The sequence below is a fragment of the Notolepis coatsorum genome (assembly GCF_963971535.1).
Source record: "Notolepis coatsorum genome assembly, chromosome: 11".
Classification (NCBI taxonomy): domain Eukaryota; kingdom Metazoa; phylum Chordata; class Actinopteri; order Aulopiformes; family Paralepididae; genus Notolepis; species Notolepis coatsorum.
The window spans coordinates 78038235-78058495 of record NC_140175.1 but is presented as its reverse complement, the minus strand read 5'-3'; the positions used below and the strand labels follow the sequence as shown (position 1 = coordinate 78058495).

Here is a 20261-nt window from a genome sequence, read left to right as displayed (position 1 = left end):
GGCATTCCTTCTCGCCGCAGGAGTGGCGTGGCGTATCTCAACACGCCGTTGACCGGGACTCTCTTGGTCCCTGTCTCGAGGAGGTGAATGGCGTAAATGTCATCTTTAGAGCGAATGTCTTTCTTTCCATTCTTAAAGGGCATTTGTTCCAAGCTCCATAGCCGCTCTACGTGTTGCAGGAGTGCGGTTTCTCCCTCTGTGACTCGGGAGTGGAGACATCTAGTGGCTGTACTTCGGTTGAGAGATTTGGCGAGCGGGCCTTGGAGAGTCCATCCCAAACGGGTCTCGACTGCTGCAGGACAGCCTCGGGGTCCGGTATGAACCCGGTCTATCGGGACAATGAGGTCTGCATGGTCGGAGCCTATCAACAGGGTCGGCATAGCATTGTCTATGAGCGGGATCGGTAACTTGCGCAGATGTGCATATTTCTCCATCAGCTTGGCGACGGGGTATGTGTACCGCGACAGTCCTATTTCTTGGCTGGTGAAAGCGTCTGCAATCTGGTACCGTCGCTCAGGCTGGCCGCTTGCTGCGATAGAGAATGAGACATTCTCGCCCTTTATCGTCTTCAAATCTCGTCTTATTGTCCGAATTGTCATTTGGGTTTCGCTTCCCCGCAGCCCTAGCTGGGCCGCAGCGGAGGCGAGCAGCAGGGTCTTCTCTGACCCGTCATCGAGGACGGCGTAAGTGTCCAGGACTTTATTCTGGTAGCTTAGTGTCACACGCACTACTTTTAGGAGTACTCGGGCTCCACTGCTGCTGGCGGGATCGATGTACATGACGCTCGCTTTGCGGCTGGATGGTGCGGGTGAAGGGCGCCGTCTGTTACTGTCGTGAAGTATGTCCAGATGGGCTCCATCGCACTTGGTGCACCTTTTCTTTAAGCGGCATTCGGCTGCCATGTGTGAGCGCGCACAGCGAAAACAGCGCTTGTTGGACTTTATCCATTGACCTGCTTCCTCCGCGTTCAGCTTGGGGAAGGAGTCACATTGCGCTAGCCAGTGTTCTTTCTCACAGTAGGGGCACACTATCTTCCACTTCTCCGTTCTGGAGGGGGTACTGTGGCTCCTGCTGCTCGGTACTGACTCCGATTGGTGCATCACAGTCACCGATCTTCTTCCATCATTTAGTCGTCTGGTTCCTTCTCTGGAGCCAGGGGTGCTCCGTCCGAATGTATCTAGCCGTAGGCTGCTGACTTCTCTCGCCAGGAAGTCTGCTAGATCGAGGAGGTTCGGTTCGGGGCCATTCGGGTCTCTGTGGTCCCTCTGCCGCCTAAAGCGCTCCTGACGAGCGGGCGGCAGCTTCTCCAGGATCCTTTCCACATTTGAGTTGGCGTAAAGTTCATACTTCCCCTTCTCTCTTTGCGCTCCCAACATCCCTACCAGGGACTGCACTCTGATGGACAGGTCGTCCAGTGCTCGATTGTCTATTGCTGGGGGTAAGCGGTCGATGTGTCGGATCTCCTGGATCACGTAATCCCATATGCGCCCATACCTCTGGTCCAATGCTACCAGCGCTGCTGTGTATGGGGTGGTGGAAGTCGCGTAGGCGAGTGCTATATTATGTGCGCGGGGCACCTTTAAGTGCTGCAGTAGGATGGCGTATTTGTGGCGTTCATCCAATACATCCACCAACATGGTCTCCAGACACATGCGGAGTTCTGTATACTGGGCCCGGTTCTCTTGGGTGAAGTCGGGTACCATAGGCGTGCCAATGTATGACGCTGACTGTGGATACATCGGCGAGCGTTGGGGGGGAGGCCTCCTAGGCGAGTCTCCTCCCGCTCCTTGGTATGGGCTGGTACCGGCAGTGTACCATGGCCCGCTTGTCCAGGTGCTGTTCCTCGGTGCGGGTCGTGCGTCGTGCTCACCCGTGTATAGAGTCGGGGGTCTGTAGCGCAGCTCCGCGGGAGTATAGCCTGGGCTGTACCGGACCTCCTGGTCCGGTAGAGTACTGTGCTGTCTTCGGGCGCGGTTCTCCTCCTCTTCCTCTTCGTCTTCAGTTAGGTCATCCAGTGCTTGTAGTCTCTGGTTTAGCCTCTCCACAGGATATGCTGCTCCTTCCCGGTTGCTAGGTCTCGCTTGGACCGGTGGGGGGAGGTGGTCTGTGGGGGGTATAGACCTCGTCTGTTGGTCAAGTTCAGGGTTGTTTACTCGGCTAGGGGATGCCGCCCTGGAGGTGTGTCTAGACGAGTTCCTGGAGCCTCTGGCGGAGGGAGAGGGTGTTGTCCGTCTGATCAGCTGTTCTATTAGTTGCGCTTGCTGTCTGTCGCGCTCTGCGTCCCGTAGAGCACCAGCAGCTGCTCGCTGGCTGTCTGCTCGGTCTCGGGCCACATTCTCTTCCATCTGAATGCGTCTTATTTCCAGGCGTATGTGCTCTTCTTCGCTCCGTTGCTGTAGCTGCAATCGATCGCGTTCACCCTGGAGTCTATCGCGTTCAGTAGAGGCTTTCAGGCTGACGAGGAATGCCTGCTGTAGGGTCCTCTCTGCCTCGCTGGGAGAAGGCGGTTGTATAGGGGAGCCTTCCCTCTGGGTACTCCTTGCGGAGCCTTGGAGCTCTATCTCCACGGTGCTCTCCCCGTCTTCTTCCGTGCCGAGTTCTCTCTCGGTAGCGTTGTATTCCTCCCGGGACTCATCGGGGACTACTTCTTCAGTACTGGCGGGGTGTGAAGTCATGTCTGGTTCCCACTGGTCCCCACCGTGAACTTGGTCAGTTACATTAGAGCCCGTAGGGGCCTCTATGGTCGGGGTAGTCTGGGCGTTGGGGTTAGACATACTTTTACTTTCTAGTTTTACCGCGTTTACTGTTAGTAGAAGACTAGGTTGTTGACTGACAGCGTAAGCCTCTAAGTACTGAGGGAGCCGTCGTTCGCGCTGCGGGCGTTGGTTAGGAGGATCGTTTCGTGGAGTGTTCATCATAGGCCATTTCAATATTAATAACACTATATTAATATTACACTAATTACCATCCGGCTCGAAGGACCAAGTGTAACTGAGGGGTACAATTCCCTGACTGTATTACTAGATATGATACTTACTACCACTACCTTTGTACTTAATATTCGGCCACCCAGTACACGGCATAAATATATTATCATGAACACTCTCACGTAGATGAAACGGATCCAACACAAATGTACGAATTAGAAACAGGTCTTTATTTCCTACACAGCGATGGTGTGTAGAATAAACACTTAATCACTTAATTACATTTATGAATTGAAATAGTATGCACTTTTATGGCAAGGAGTATTCGTCGGTATATCAATAGATAATGTCCAATCTCTGAAGGCGCAGGTGGTAAATATACGACCTGGAATAGTTAAGGAATAACAGCAATGATACTTTAATGATTATAGGCTGGATACACTAGAGGGGGTTAATCCGGTCGCTTGTAAGCCGACAGGAGTAGGAGGGGGGGGGGGTAGAATCCAGCTGCCTCGTCCGGCCAAGGGTATCCCAGGTGAACCCACTGTAGTGCCGTTCAATGCGCCGGCGATCCTTGGACCACAGATGAAAGCAGGTGGACTCTTTGTGGGCCGGCTCTCTCCGGTCCACGGGGGAGAGATGTGGAGAGACCTCGTCTTGCAGAGCGTCTCCTCACCTTGCGTCCTCTCCAGGGGGGGGGGGTTCCAACACACGGTAGTGTCGGGGGTCTTTATCCATAGAATAATCAAAGTATCCAAAGCATAATCCGTGCCTGGGAAGGCGGGCTGTCATCGGTAGAATAATCCGGTATACAGGTCCACTCGCTCGTCGGCTCTGGGGCTCCTCGGGTGCAGCTTCACATAGGGTCAACCACCCTGGGTAAGCAGCCAGTTCTCTGCCCGAAACGATGGGGTACTGACCACGGTAGTATTCTCACCGCACGAAGCACTATACATTAACAGACTATCATTAGCTTAATAGACTACGTCCAACTCGACGATACAGTGCCAAATATGACTATTCAAATATTAATATACACGATGTCTCAATACCGATGGTAGGCCGAACTTGGCCTTACTCCCACACGTGGCATCGCGGGGAGGCTTTACGTCTGTGACTCTATTGGAGGGTAAGAAACTGGACTGAAAAGAAAGTCCTACTTTAGTAGCGCAGTATATATACGCACTATGAACAAATAGTCCCATTAGTGGTGCGGTAGCCAAATTCCTACGCGGAACTAGGACTTGTTCGTACATGTCGAGCGGTACGTTTGAACTGGGTCTGAGGGGTATGGCAGCCTGGCACCAAGGTCTCGACCAATAGTAGAATGGAGACTATTATGGGATGTTCAGTAGGCTAGAATGGATATTCAATGCATATTGTACAAGGAATATACAAGGGATATCAGGGAATATTAGAGAATATACAAATACAATTAAATATATATATATATAAATAAATATATATATTCGGTTTAATCTGGCCCTTCACAACACTCAGCCAGCACTAGACTTTCCTTTCTTTAAAAGAAACACAAAAAAGGGCGGTTAGGTGGCCGAGCGGAGATTGCATTCGTCACCAACCCCGGGGTTGTCACCAGCTTGGCTGGCCGTCTGCACTAATACAATTGGCTGTATTAGAGGGTGGGAGAAGCTGGCGGGGTGGGTCCGGGTCGTTGTAAACAGCGACTCCTACAGTTCGGTCGGGGCGCCTGCTAAGCGCGGATAGGACTTGAGGGGGATAGTGTGATCCTCCCACACGCTACGCCCTCTCGATGAGAATCCGCGCTGCCAGGTGAAAAGAAGCGGTGATTGGCTGGACGTGTGTCGGAGGAAGCACGTGGTAGCCTCCACTCTCCCAGATGATCTGACTGTGGGGGGTAAGTGCGCAGCGACCAGGAAGGGACTGGGAATTGGCATACGACTAACATTGGGATGGGAGAAAATCTGAGGAAAATGGAGGGGGAAAAAAGACAAAAAAAAAAAAAAATAAACACAAAAAAAACAACGTCAACAATGTTTAAATTCCCTGATTGTCAGTTCTTAACTCACTGGAGGCCAAATCCGAGATAGTCCGGGTTAACTCGCCATGCTCTGGGCGCCAAACCCGAGAAATCTCTGGTTTTAATCCATATTTTTTTAATTAGCGATATCCATTCATTTTTCATCCATCCAGCCTGACGTTATCATTGGGAATGGGTCTGAGCTCGCAAAGGGCAAATACCGCCGCCTATCATCTCCCGGATGGTATTGCACATCATTGGATTGGATTGTCTGGGACAGTGCATCAAAAAAATAAGTCCGGTCCAGGTTTTACTTCTCGGGCATGCAGCTGGATACTATTGCATTGACTGGGGGGACTGGGAGAAGCGTGGATTATGTGTTTTGGACTATAACGTTGGATCAATGGACGCGATCGATATTTGGAATGGCGATCAGGAATTGGATTAATCTTTTTGCATGACATCAGATGTGAGGTAAGGCCTTTATGTTACGAATCTTGGGCTAATCAGATGTTCCTATCACGTCATCGGAGCGCGCGCGTGTGTGTGCGTGTGTGGTTCGCGCCGACCAAAGTACGGAGAAGCGATTTTTCAGACCCCGCTTCTCTTCGTGCATGAGGACACATATACTATCGATAATCTAGCATTTATTTGAAAACTATTCATAAATCGAGCGACAAATGGCACGATTTCTAAGGAAATACATTTAAGCTCGATTTGCTGGTGTTTATTGAGATGAGACAGAACGCCCTCGAAATATATTGATATTCATCACGGTATAAAATGGAAATGTATGTATGAAAAAATGATCTGTTTCGTGCATGTTGACTGGAAGCAACTCATTGACGATCACTGTCTTATTTAGATCTATTGCTATTATATTTGATATGTTTTAAGCACTCGCAAATAAGTCCTATTCTCCATTGGATAAAGCGTTGTCCCAGAAGGGCCATCAGCAGAGGGCGCTGTTGGCCCTGAATGAGTTAATGGAAAGATTCGTTTTCCGCTTGAAATTAAAGTGCCGTAGCGGCTGGGTGGCGCAGCGAACATTGCGCTCGTCACCAACGCAAGAGACACCGGGTTCAAATCCGGCTGTCGGCGTTGCCTCCGGCTTGGGCTGGCCGTCATACTGGCTCAATTGGCAAAGTCAGCGGGTGAAAATCGATGGGTGGTAATCTGGACGTTGTGGACAGCGACTCCTATAGGTCGGTTGGGGGACGCCTGCACAGCAGAGACAGGAATTAGCGGGGGTAGTGTGAGCTTCCCACACGTTACACCTCGCCAATGAGAGTCCGCTCTGGCAAGTGAAAAGATGTGACAGGCTGCCTCCTCGTGTACCGGAGGGGACACGTTATGCAAGGCTTCTATCCTCCCTACGACCGACCTGTGGGGGGCATATGCGAGCAACGTTCAAGACAGGAGGGGAGAAATTGGGATGGGAGACAAATAGAAAAAAATAGGGAGAAAAAGTGGATAAAAAAATGTAAGTGCAGTATTTGAAATACAATGAAAGGAATATGGCTGGATTTCTTATCGAAAGGAAAAGTGTCACTGTTATTTAAAATAAATAAATAAACAAATTAGAAGGCCATCAATATAAAATGCAGCATAATACATCAAACTAACACACACACACTGTACTGTTTCAAAACAACACTGCTCTGTTCATTCTATTTTTAAAATACGTACATTATCTGTCTACATTTATTTTTCCAACTGTGGTGGATTAACGTAATTCGGTGAGTTGGAACTATCTATTCGGTTTTACGGCTGCACAATTTTGGGAAATAATCTAATTGCGATTTTTCTGACAGATATTGCGATTGCGATTAAATTTGCGATTATAATAATTATTTTTTTAAGCAGCCCCACAGAGGTTTATTGTAAAATGCGGCTTGCATCTGGCCTACGCGGTGGGTCTGTTCGGGACACCGAGCCTGAAAATTTTTCTTTTTACGTGGGAATCAATACCGGTACCCAACGGTACCTTTTTTTCTGTACTTTACTCTCCCTCTCTGAAGTCTAAACTTCACAACACACAATCTAAAACCCCTTACCTCCCTCTCCCAAACCGTTCCTACAACAATAACAACAACTTGCAAAGGAGATGTTGTATCTCAATGGGACTTCCTGGTAAAAAAAATATATATATTAAAAAAATATTGCGATATATATATATTTTTTGCGATTTGCTAATTGCATCATTTCAAATTTTGATTTAAAATCGTTTAATCGTTCATCCCTAGTACCACTACCTTCAGACCTTCTCGACGCTAACGTTGCCGGAGTTGAATCGAGTTGATAACATGCAGTGGAAAAGTGGCAATAGTCCCGGTTGGAGTTAGTAAACACAGTTGTATGTTAGCCTTCTTGGATGTTGAATAAACACCTACTGTATCATTGTCTTTCAACACCCCGCCTCTCAGACTCCCATTTTCTCTTCTGCTAGCTATAGTAGCTACGGTAACATTTCATTCAGCTGTATTAGAGCTGGCGGGCTAGTGGGGCTACCATAGTTAAACAACCTTAACCAACTTTGAAAGAGTGCCTAAGCTTAACCGTCGAAAGAAACTAACCTTAACCAACTTCGAAGAGTAACTATAAGCCTAACCAGAAACTGGCGTCGGACAATCAGAGAGCGTCTCCGAGAAATGCGGCTACAGAAAGTATAGACGCTGCTTGCTTAGATGATAATAGATCGCTTGAAAACGCGCTCGGCTTCCATCATAATACATCATATTTCAACGCACAGCGCGTTAGGCACTGATTGGCTGCGACGGATACAGCGATGAAACCAGTGCACGCCCACTGTAAGCGCTATTGGGTCTAGCCCGAGAGAAATGCGGCTACGGCTAGCCCGAGAGAAATGCGGCTACGGAAAGTATTCTCTATCAGACAGTCACTTCCTGTTATCGAAAACAATTATTTATATTTGATATATTAACGTTATATTGTGCATTGGAAACACAAACATACTTAAAATGAGTAAATATTATTCATTTAAACATGTTTATTTTATTTATAGGGCTCTAAAAAATAAAAATAATAAATAAAAAATCGTCTTCTTTTAACAGGGAGGGCGGCGCTCTAGCGCCCACTATCAGCCGTCCGCCACTGGTTAAACGTGCGTTGTGTTGTAAACCGTGCTAACGTTATGACAAGATGTGTGTAGGCCTATGTAATGTTAATCTCATGTGATTTCATTTGACTTACTCTGAAACATTTTACCTAAACATCAAGTCCGGCCCACTGATTTGTCAAATACTTACCCCGAAGTTGTTGAAATGGTTCCAACATCTCAAAATGTTGACATACTGGGCGCTGCCATGATGAATAGAATATGACTTGGAGTGAAAATAAAGAATTTAATGTTCTAATCAAGATGTCAGCCCCCAGAGTGAATATAAGGCACACTGCTTTAAACGCGGCAAGCTTTATTAGCAGTGCTCCAATATTGAATTTGATCACATGTTTGCAGTTCAAACATTTAATATTACACCAGGTTCCAACAGAAGTTCGTACTTTAATTACTAATTAACATCCACCAAGTGCAGATAGAATTTGCCAGTGGTGTGTCACTCTTACCAGACACTGTGGTGGGGGACCTTTTGATGACTTTTTTTTGCCTTTCGGTGCCACTTCCTGACATTTGGAAATGCACAGCGACATTGTGTTACTGCCTCTCCATGTGGACCCTCTGAAGTATTTTTTATAATTTCTGGCAAGTTGTGCGTCGAGAGAGATGGGAGAAAGGGGCGTGGGATTCAGAATTTCATTTTGAAAGAAGTTATTTTGTTTGAGGGTTTGGCCAAACTACCGCTGCGTGAGACAAGCCTTGCTCAGTCAGCGTGGTTCTTACTTTTCTTGATGTCTAAAAGAATCTCCATTGTTGTCACTCTCTCTCGATCCAGATCCTCCACAGAGACATGAAGGCGGCCAACGTGCTCATCACCAGAGACGGCGTGCTGAAGTTGGCCGATTTTGGCCTGTCGCGAGCCTTCAGTCTGGCCAAGAACAGCCAGGGAAACCGCTACACAAACCGCGTGGTCACACTGTGGTACAGGCCTCCAGAGCTTCTGCTCGGTAAGAGACCGCCAGGGTGTGTCGGATGCCTCCATCCACCGTTTTAATGTAACAAATACACAATACGAATTCATGTGCGCCACTTATGCTGGTCCTTGGCTTCGTCTGGTATGACGGGCAAAATGGGTGTTTGTAGATCATGGATTCTGGTATTGGTGTCCAGTTACTGTTAGGCCACATTAACATTTCTGTGACAGAAATTCCTTGGCCGCTGTGTTCAACCGAGACGTTTCCCCACGAGTCAGAACGATGTGAATCAATCCTGCACATTGCTCCAAAGTTAAAATACATTGAACTTAGACCCCCCTGTCACTGACCTTTTCAAACTTTTACAGTAGCTTGTAGTCACTGGTCTTTTCTCAACTGCTTGTAGGTATTGTCTAAGACAGGGGTTCCCAAAGTTTTCAGACTGCAACCCCCGAAATAACGGTGTCGGAGAGCTGCGAAACATGCAAACATTCACACGCACTAATAAGCTGCATTGGAGGCTATATCCATGCTAAAAATTACCAGACATGAAAAACTGCCACTGAGCTCGTTCAGCACCTTCTTGAGATGAGATCACGTGTACAAAAAATCTAAGCAAATGAATAAAGGGAAGATGATTAAACGGAAGGTTTTGTAGATACAGTACTGAATTCTGCTATCCGGACACATGCAATTTGAAATATTATTATAGAATATAGAATATCAGGCCTATAAATGACCTTATTATAGCCAACTTGCACCATCTATGGATTGGATCGGGCCAAATCTACTCTTTCCAAAAAAAATTCAAAAAAATAATAGGCACATGCTTATTTTTGCCTATCTGTTCTGAAGGATCAGATTAAACCGAATATATATATTTATTTATATATATTTAATTGTATTTGTATATCCCCTGATATCCCCTGTATATTCCTTGTACAATATGCATTGAATATCCCTTCTAGTCTACTGAACATCCCATAATAGTCTCCATTCTACCATTGGACGAGACCTTGGTGCCAGGTCGCCATACCCCTCAGACCAGGTTCAATCGTACCGCTCAACATGTATGGACAAGTCCTAGTTCCGCGTAGGAATATGTCTACCGCACCACTAATGGTACTATTTGTTCATAGTGCGTATATATACTGCGCTATTAAAGTAGAGCTTTCTTTTAGTCCAGTTCATTACCCTCCAACAGAGTGACAGACGCAAAAGCCTCCCCGCGAACCACGTGTGGGCAGTAAGGCCAATTCGGCCCAGTATCGGCATTGAGACATCGTGTATATTAATATTTGAATAGTCATATTTGGCACTATATCGTCGAGTTGGACGTATTCTATTAAGCTAATAATAGTCTATTCATATATAGTGCCTCGTGCGGTAAGAGTTCTATAGTAATCAGCACCCCCATCGTTTCGGGCATCAGCTGGACGCTTATCCAGGGTGGTTGACCCCACGTGAAGCTGCACCCGAGGAGCTCCAGGCCAAAGAGCGAGTGGACCTGTATATTGGATTATTCTACCGACGACGGCTAGCCTTCCCCGGCTTGGATTATGCTTTGAGTACTTTGATTATTCTATGGATAAAGGCCAACACTGCGGTGTGTTGGAAATACCCCCCCCCGGAGAGGACGACAGGTGAGACGGCGCTCTGCACAGTGAGGTCGCCTCACGTCTCTCCGTCGTGGACCGGAGGACGCCGGCCACAGAGGGTCCAACTGCATTCATCTGTGGATCGAGGATCGTTGGGCACCGTGTCGCACAACTGTGGACTCTCTCAAGATACCCTCGACCAGACGGGATCCAGCCAGTGACTCTCTAACCCCCCCCCCCCCTCCAGCTGTCCTACAAGCAGTCGGAACCTTCCCCTAGTGTATCCAGCTATATAATCATTCAAGTATCATTGCTATTGTTCCCTAAATATTCCAGGTTGTATATTTGCTTCCTGCGCAATCAGAGATTGGACATTCGATATTGATCTACCTACGAATACTCATTTGCCATAAAAGTGCATACTATTTCAAATCATAAGTGTAATTAAGTGATCGTTGTACATACCTTTTGCTATGTATTAAAACTCAAACTTTCGATTTGGTACATTTGTGTTGGATCCGTTTATCAGGTGGGAGTGTTCAACATATTCATACCTAGTACTGGGTGGCCAGAGTCTAAAGTACAAGAGGTAGTGGTAGTAAGTATCATATCTAACCATACAGTCAGGGAATTGTACCCCTCAGTTACAATTGGTCCTTCGAGCCGGATGGTAATCAGTGTAATATTAATATAGTGTTATTAATATTAAAATGGCCTATGATGAACACTCCACGAAACGATCCTCCTAACCAACAACGCCCGCGGCGCAAACGACAGCTCCCTCAGTACCTAGAGGCTTACGCTGTCAGTCAACAACCTAGTCTTCTACCAACAGTAAACGCGGTAAAACTAGAAAGTAAAATTATGTCTAACCCTAACGACCAGGCTACCCCGACCATAGAGGCCCCTATGGGTTCTAATGTAACTGACCAAGCTCACGGTGGGGACCAGGGGGAACCAGACATGACTTTACACCCCGCCAATACCGAAGAAGTAGTCCCCGACGAGTCCCGGGAGGAAGACAACACTACCGAGAGAGAACTCGGCACGGAAGAAGATGAGGAGAGCACCGTGGAGATAGAGCTCCAAGACTCCGCACGGAGTACCCCAAGGGACGGCTCCCCTATACAACCGTCTTCTCCCAGCGAGGCAGAGAGGACACTACAGCAGGCATTCCTCGTCAGCCTGAAAGCCTCTACTGAACGCGATAGACTCCAGGGTGAACGCGATCGATTGCAGATACAGCAACGGAGCGAAGAAGAGCACATACGCCTGGAAATAAGACGCATTCAGATGGAAGAGAATATGGCAAGAGACCGGGCCGACGCCCAGCGCGCCGCCACCGGTGCCCAGAGAGAATCGGATCTCACCAAGCGCGAAGCCGAGCGCGACAGAGCACAAGCGCAACTAATAGAACAGCTGATCAGAAGGACAACACCCCCTCCCTCCACCAGAGGCTCCAGGAACTCGTCTAGACATCACTCCAGGGCGGCATCCCCTAGCCGAGTAAGCGACCCTGAACTTGACCAACAGACGAGGTCTATACCCCCCGCAGACCCCCTTCCCCAACCGGTCCAAGCGAGACCCAGCCACCGGGAAGGAGCAGCATACACTGCGGAGAGGCTAAATCAGAGACTACAAGCCCTGGATGACCTAACGGAAGACGAAGAGGAAGAGGAGGAGAACCACGCCCGACGACAGCACAGTACTCTACCGGACCAGGAGGTCCAGTACAGCCCAGGCTATACCCCCGCGGAGCTGCGCTACAGACCCCCGACGCTATTCACGGGTGAGCACGACGCACGACCCGCACCGAGGAACAGCACCTGGACCAGCGGGCCATGGTACACAGCCGGTACCAGCCCACGCCAAGGAGCAGGAGGAGACTCGCCTAGGAGGCCTCTCCCCCAACGCTCGCCGATGTATCAACAATCCGCGTCATACATTGGCACACCTATGGTACCAGACTTCACCCAGGAGAACCGGGCCCAGTATACGGAGCTCCGCATGTGTCTGGAGACAATGTTGGTGGATGTCATTGATGAACGCCATAAATACGCGATACTACTGAAGCATTTAAAGGTACCCCGCGCGCACAACATAGCGCTCGCCTACGCCACTTCCACGACCCCATACACCGCAGCGCTGGTAGCGTTGGACCAGAGATATGGACGTATATGGGATTACGTGATCCAGGAGATCAGGCACATCGACCGCCTACCCCCAGCAACAGACAATCAAGCACTGGACGACCTGTCCATCAGAGTGCAGTCCCTGGTAGGGATGCTGGGAGCGCAGAGGGAAAAGGGTAGGCATGAACTATACGCCAACTCAAATGTAGAGAGGATCTTGGAGAAGCTACCGCCCGCCCGACAGGAGCGCTTTAGGCGGCAGAGAGACCACCGAGACCCTAATGGCCCCGAACCGAACCTCCTCGATCTAGCCGACTTCCTGGCGAGAGAAGTCAGCAGCTTACGGCTAGATACATTCGGACGGAGCACCCCTGGCTCCAGAGAAGGAACCAGGAGACTAAATGATGGAAGAAGATCGGTGACTGTCATGCACCAATCGGAGTCAGTGCCAAGCAGTAGGAGCCACAGTACCCCCTCAAGAAAGGAGAAGTGGAAGATAGTGTGCCCCTACTGTGAGAAAGAACACTGGCTGTCACAATGTGACTCATTCCCCAAGATGAATGCGGAGGAAGCGAGTCAATGGATAAAGTCCAACAGACGCTGTTTTCGCTGTGCGCGATCACACATGGCAGCCGAATGCCGCTTAAAGAAAAAGTGCAGTCGGTGCGATGGAGCCCATCTGGACATACTCCACGACAGTAACAGACGGCGGCCTCCACCCGCACCATCAAGCAGCAAAGCAAGCGTCATGTACATCGACCCCGCCAGCAGCAGCGGAGCCAGAGTGCTCTTAAAGGTAGTCCGTGTGACATTGAGCTACCAGAATAAAGTCATGGACACTTACGCCGTCCTTGATGACGGGTCAGAGAAGACCCTTCTGCTCGCGTCCGCTGCGGCCCAGCTAGGGCTGCGGGGGAGCGAAAACCAAATGACAATTCGGACAATAAGAAGAGATTTGAAAACGATAAAGGGCGAGAATGTCTCATTCTCTATCGCAGCAAGCGGCCAGCCCGAGCGACGGTACAGGATTACAGACGCTTTCACCAGCCAAGAAATAGGACTGTCGCGGTACACATACCCGGTAGCCAAGCTGATGGAGAAATATGTACATCTACGCAAGCTACTGATCCCACTCATAGACGGTGCTACCCCGACACTGTTGATAGGCTCCGACCATGCAGACCTCATTGTCCCGATAGACCGGGTTCATACCGGACCCAGAGGCTGTCCTGCAGCAGTCGAGACCCGCCTAGGATGGACTCTCCAAGGCCCACTCGCCAAATCTCTCAACCGAACCACAGCCACTAGCTGTCTCCACTCCCGAGTCACAGAGGGAGACACCGCACTCCTGCAGCATGTAGAGAGGCTATGGACCTTAGAACAAATGCCCTTTAAGAACGAAAAGAAAGACATTCGCTCTAAAGACGACATCTACGCCATTAACCTCCTCGAGACGGGAACAAAGAGAGTCCCAGTCAGCGGCGTGTTGAGATACGCCACGCCACTCCTGCGGCGGGAAGGGATGCCTACCTTTCACGCAAAGAAAGACGCCACAGAGCGGTACCTACTAAACACAGAGCGGCGCTTAGCCAAGGACCCCGCCCAAGAAAGTGTATACCGCGCTGAGATTGAGAAGCTCATCACAGCGGGACACGTCACAAAGATTGACATTAAAGAGGCCGACCAGACGACTGAATCGTGGTACGTGCCCCACCACAAGGTTCATCACAACGGCAAAGACCGCATCGTGTTTAACTGCAGCTACCAGATCGGATCCCAAAATCTGAATAAAGAGCTATTGCCCGGTCCTACACTCGGCCCCTCCCTACTAGGCGTACTACTCCGCTTCCGCCAGGACAAGGTGGCTATCAGCGGGGATATCAAAGGGATGTTCCTGCAGGTGAGATTAGTAGAGGAGGACAAGCCCCTGTTGCGGTTCCTATGAAGAGAGAGGCCAGGAGATGAGCACCCAGCCATCTACCAATGGGAAGTCCTCCCTTTCGGAACTACATGCAGCCCATGCTGTGCTACATTTGCACTACAGAGACATGTCGCAGAGGACCCAGCAGCGGACGAAGAGGTCCGACACAGTGTGAAGAACAGCTTCTACGTAGATAACTGTCTACAAAGCGTTTCGACCCAGGAAGAAGCCGAGGCTCTCCTACTTAAACTCCGCGCCTCTCTGATCAAAGGCGGCTTTGATCTCAGGCAGTGGGCCAGCAGCGATCCGCACGTACTGCGCAGCCTCTCCTCCGCGGACAAGGCAGCGAGCAGCGAGACCTGGATGGCCACAATCCCAGGAGAAGCCCAAGAGATGACACTAGGACTAGTGTGGCGCTTCAAAACAGATTCGCTCCACTATAGACACAAACCCCTGACCACGGAGCAGGGAAGGTCGACGGCAATACCGACCACCAGACGGAGTGTGTACAGAACACTCGCCCGACAATATGACCCGTTAGGATGTATACTACCGTACACCACCAGGGCAAAGATGATTGTACGAGCATTGTGGGACAAGGACCAGGGCTGGGACGACCCCATTCCCGCACACCTTGCATCCACCTGGAGAGAGTGGGAGATGGAACTCAACTCACTCCCAGGCGTTAATATACGCCGAAGCTACTTCCCACCCACGGTGAGGCCAGAGACATGTAAAATGGATTTACACGTCTTCAGTGACGCCTCCGAGGTCGCCTACGGATCAGTAGCCTACTTGCGGGCCCAAGAAGAGGGGGGAGAGATCTACACAGCATTCATCCTCGCCCGCTCGAGAATAGCCCCACGCAAGCAACAATCTATCCCACGTCTAGAGCTCTGCGCAGCCCTCGCAGGAGCGCATCTAGCCACGCTCATCCAATGTGAGCTCACCATTCCGGTGCATAGAACAATCCTGTGGTCAGATTCCACGACAGTACTCGCCTGGATCAAATCGGATTCATGCAAATACAAAGTCTTCGTGGGAGTCAGAGTCACTGAGATTCAAGAGTTAACCGGAGAGTTAACCGGAGAAGCAAACTGGCGCTATGTTGATACAAAACACAACCCAGCTGACGTCATCACCCGGGGAATGTCCCTAGATGACTTAACCCGTCATAACATCTACAGTGACGGACCAGCATTCCTCAAGCTCCCGGAAGGAGATTGGCCCACGCCCACCCCGAGGGAAGCAAGTGACGAGGAGGCTGAGAATAAGAAACCTATGTTCTGTGGATTGAGCACTGTTGTCTCCGCAGACCCCAACATAGACGATTGCATTACCATAGAGAGTGCGCAGCAACGGACATTCCTGCGGCACCACCCAGAGATTCAGTCCCCCGCTGATATGTCAGCAGCTGACTACGAGGAAGCAGAACTGCTTCTACTGCAACGAGCCCAGAGAGACTCGTTCCCCGATGAACTAGACTGTCTACAGGGAGGAAAGCCCGTCCCATCAGACAGCAGATTGATTCATCTGGCCCCCGAGAGTGACACACATACCCTCATCAGAGTGGGTGGTCGCCTGCGGAGAGCCCCCAATTTACCGGATGACATTAAGTACCCGATCGTATTGAACAGCCGACACAAGGTCACAGAGCTGATTATAAAGAAATACGACGAGGATGTACACCACGCAGGAGCAGAGAGAGTCTTCGCGGAGATCAGACGTCGTTACTGGATACTTCAAGGAAGAGAGGCGGTGCGACGCTTCCAGCGAACCTGTCTAGACTGCCGAAAGTGGCGCGCGCAGCCCAGCATACCACGGATGGCTGACCTACCTCCATATCGCCTCCGACTCGGCGACAAACCATTCCACTCAACAGGCATGGACTGTTTTGGCCCGCTGCACATAAAGAAAGGAAGAGGCACCGAGAAGCGGTGGGGTATTGTATTCAAATGCATGACCACCAGAGCGATACATATCGAGCTCCTTCCGACCATGAGCACAGACTCATTTCTTATGGCCTTCCGAAGATTCACATCACGGAAAGGAAAACCGTCTACATTATTGTCCGATCACGGGACAAACTTCAAAGGCGGAGAAAGAGAGCTGAGGGAGAGCTTCCAAGCTATGGGCCCAGAACTTAAGACCCACCTCGCTCCAGCCCAGATTGACTTCCAATTCAACCCCCCAAACGCACCCCACTTCGGTGGAACTTGGGAACGAGAAGTACGTTCTATAAAGACAGCCCTGTACGCAGTACTTGGGGCCCAGACTGTGGCGGAAGAAGTCCTAATGACAGTCCTCACGGAGATTGAGGGAGTATTGAACTCAAAGCCCCTCGGTTACGTCTCCAGTGATGTAGCAGATGTCGACCCAGTCACCCCCAACACCCTCCTGATGGGGCGGCTAGATCCCGCGTTACGCCAGACAATGTACCGGCCTGAAGAAGCGAACGGCCGACGAATGTGGAGGTACAGCCAAGTATTAGCCGACAAGTTTTGGAGCAGTTTCCTACTGCACTACCTACCGTCTCTACAGACCCGCCAGAAGTGGGTAAAAGAGAGAGACAATTTGACGGAAGGAACAGTCGTCATGATTATTGACCAGTCACTACCCAGAGCTATGTGGCCGGCTGGCCGCGTAAGCAAAGTGATCACCGGTGCCGATGGCAAGGTCCGAGCAGCTGAAGTACTCGTCCAGGGGCGCATTTACACCCGTCCTGTGGCGAGGCTCATAGAACTGCCCCGACTCCCAGACACAATCGATGATGACCATGACCCTATGACTTTGTGAGTTGACTGACCCTTACAGCGAACCCTTGAGTAGTAGACAGTGCGGTTAATCTGTCTCTGCTTAACTAATTAGGTTGGGACCAATTAGGGGGCGGCTGTTCTGAAGGATCAGATTAAACCGAATATATATATTTATTTATATATATATATTTAATTGTATTTGTATATCCCCTGATATCCCCTGTATATTCCTTGTACAATATGCATTGAATATCCCTTCTAGTCTACTGAACATCCCATAATAGTCTCCATTCTACCATTGGACGAGACCTTGGTGCCAGGTCGCCATACCCCTCAGACCAGGTTCAATCGTACCGCTCAACATGTATGGACAAGTCCTAGTTCCGCGTAGGAATATGTCTACCGCACCACTAATGGTACTATTTGTTCATAGTGCGTATATATACTGCGCTATTAAAGTAGAGCTTTCTTTTAGTCCAGTTCATTACCCTCCAACAGAGTGACAGACGCAAAAGCCTCCCCGCGAACCACGTGTGGGCAGTAAGGCCAATTCGGCCCAGTATCGGCATTGAGACATCGTGTATATTAATATTTGAATAGTCATATTTGGCACTATATCGTCGAGTTGGACGTATTCTATTAAGCTAATAATAGTCTATTCATATATAGTGCCTCGTGCGGTAAGAGTTCTATAGTAATCAGCACCCCCATCGTTTCGGGCATCAGCTGGACGCTTATCCAGGGTGGTTGACCCCACGTGAAGCTGCACCCGAGGAGCTCCAGGCCAAAGAGCGAGTGGACCTGTATATTGGATTATTCTACCGACGACGGCTAGCCTTCCCCGGCTTGGATTATGCTTTGAGTACTTTGATTATTCTATGGATAAAGGCCAACACTGCGGTGTGTTGGAAATACCCCCCCCGGAGAGGACGACAGGTGAGACGGCGCTCTGCACAGTGAGGTTGCCTCACGTCTCTCCGTCGTGGACCGGAGGACGCCGGCCACAGAGGGTCCAACTGCATTCATCTGTGGATCGAGGATCGTTGGGCACCGTGTCGCACAACTGTGGACTCTCCCAAGATACCCTCGGCCAGACGGGATCCAGCCAGTGACTCTCTAACCCCCCCCCCCCTCCAGCTGTCCTACAAGCAGTCGGAACCTTCCCCTAGTGTATCCAGCTATATAATCATTCAAGTATCATTGCTATTGTTCCCTAAATATTCCAGGTTGTATATTTGCTTCCTGCGCAATCAGAGATTGGACATTCGATATTGATCTACCTACGAATACTCATTTGCCATAAAAGTGCATACTATTTCAAATCATAAATGTAATTAAGTGATCGTTGTACATACCTTTTGCTATGTATTAAAACTCAAACTTTCGATTTGGTACATTTGTGTTGGATCCGTTTATCAGGTGGGAGTGTTCAACATATTCATACCTAGTACTGGGTGGCCAGAGTCTAAAGTACAAGAGGTAGTGGTAGTAAGTATCATATCTAACCATACAGTCAGGGAATTGTACCCCTCAGTTACACTATCCTTTACAAATTCATTCAAAATAAATATATTTAATATAAGAATCTGTTTGCAATGCGGATTGTTGCAAAACGTTCACAGAAGGTAGACAAACTAACTGCACTCCAATCTATGCCAATAACGTTCAGTTTTGTGGTAGATAATCCCGAAAAATAAGAGAGAGAAAGAATTCATCCACAAGTCATTTGCTTGCAGGAAGCTGGCATGAGCTATTGAAATTTCAATGCTCATTCAAAGCTCAAGGTCTCGTCTCCTCATATGACTACAAACAGAATTGCGACGCAAATTCTAAATGGTCGATAATCACTTGTAAATTAATGCATTTAAAAAACTAATAGTTCACTAATAACACTTTAACCTATTGGTAAACAAACATATTGCTGAAAATATACACTATGACTGCTGTTGTGACCTGGTTAGGGTCTTTACTCTTGGCTACATGTGAAAAGAAATGCAACTTTTATTCATACAGTCTAAAGATGGATTTATGGCTTGAGTCTGGTACCGGACACGTCGGGCTTAGGAGGTTAATACTGACTATTGATCTATTTATGATGTGAAATGAAACCTTGTACCGGGTCGATCGGGCTTAAGTGGTTAATAAAGGCTGTTTCTTTGCTAGGCGAGCGAGACTATGGGCCTCCTGTAGACCTGTGGGGTGCAGCCTGCATTATGGCTGAGATGTGGACCAGGAGTCCCATCATGCAGGGCAACACGGAGCAGCACCAGCTCACCCTCATCAGCCAGCTGTGTGGCTCCATTACTGCTGAGGTAAGTCACCATGACAACGCTGCTGCTGCGTCATTTCTTCTTAACGGTGACTATGCGCACATGAGAGTTGTCATTAACTCATTCAGCGCCAGACCCGATGATAGTCAGGTTTTAATCGTTATTTCTTTTATTAGCGATATCCATTCATTTTCATCCATCCAGCCTGATGTTATCGTTGGGAATGGGTCTGAGCTGGCAAAAGGGCAAATACCGCCGCGTACGCCTTCCAGCTGGTATTGCACCCCATTGGGAATGGTGTTTCTTTTCTGGGACGATCCGAGCCGCGCCGACGTGGTTTAAATACTCAGGCGAGGTAGGCCTCAACAACGATGGCATGGAACAGTAAACCCGCCCGCCCGTCAGTGTAACGGTCGGTAATGTGGTACGGACCTCCACGAGCAGTATTTGGAATGGCGATCAGATAATAGGATTATTTCTTTTGCATTACATCAGATACAAGGTAAGAACACTATATATAAATTTGATCGTTGATCTGATATTTATTTCTACCCCGATCAACGCTGTCTCTGTGTGTGTATGTGTGGCTGTGTGTGGCAGGAGGG

The 20261-nt window shown here is 49.1% G+C and overlaps 1 protein-coding gene across 1 annotated transcript in view; it reads left to right on the top strand.

Moving 5' to 3' along the window:
• The window catches only part of LOC311236768 (cyclin-dependent kinase 9-like), a gene marked incomplete at both ends in the record, with an annotated part of 71225 nt that overhangs the window by 17303 nt on the left and 33661 nt on the right, over positions 1-20261 (top strand). Inside the window, 2 exons of the mRNA XM_084324522.1 lie at positions 8841-9012; positions 19550-19698. Of these exons, the coding sequence (XP_084180648.1) occupies positions 8841-9012; positions 19550-19698 (321 nt within the window). The remainder of the gene's footprint in view (positions 1-8840; positions 9013-19549; positions 19699-20261) is intronic.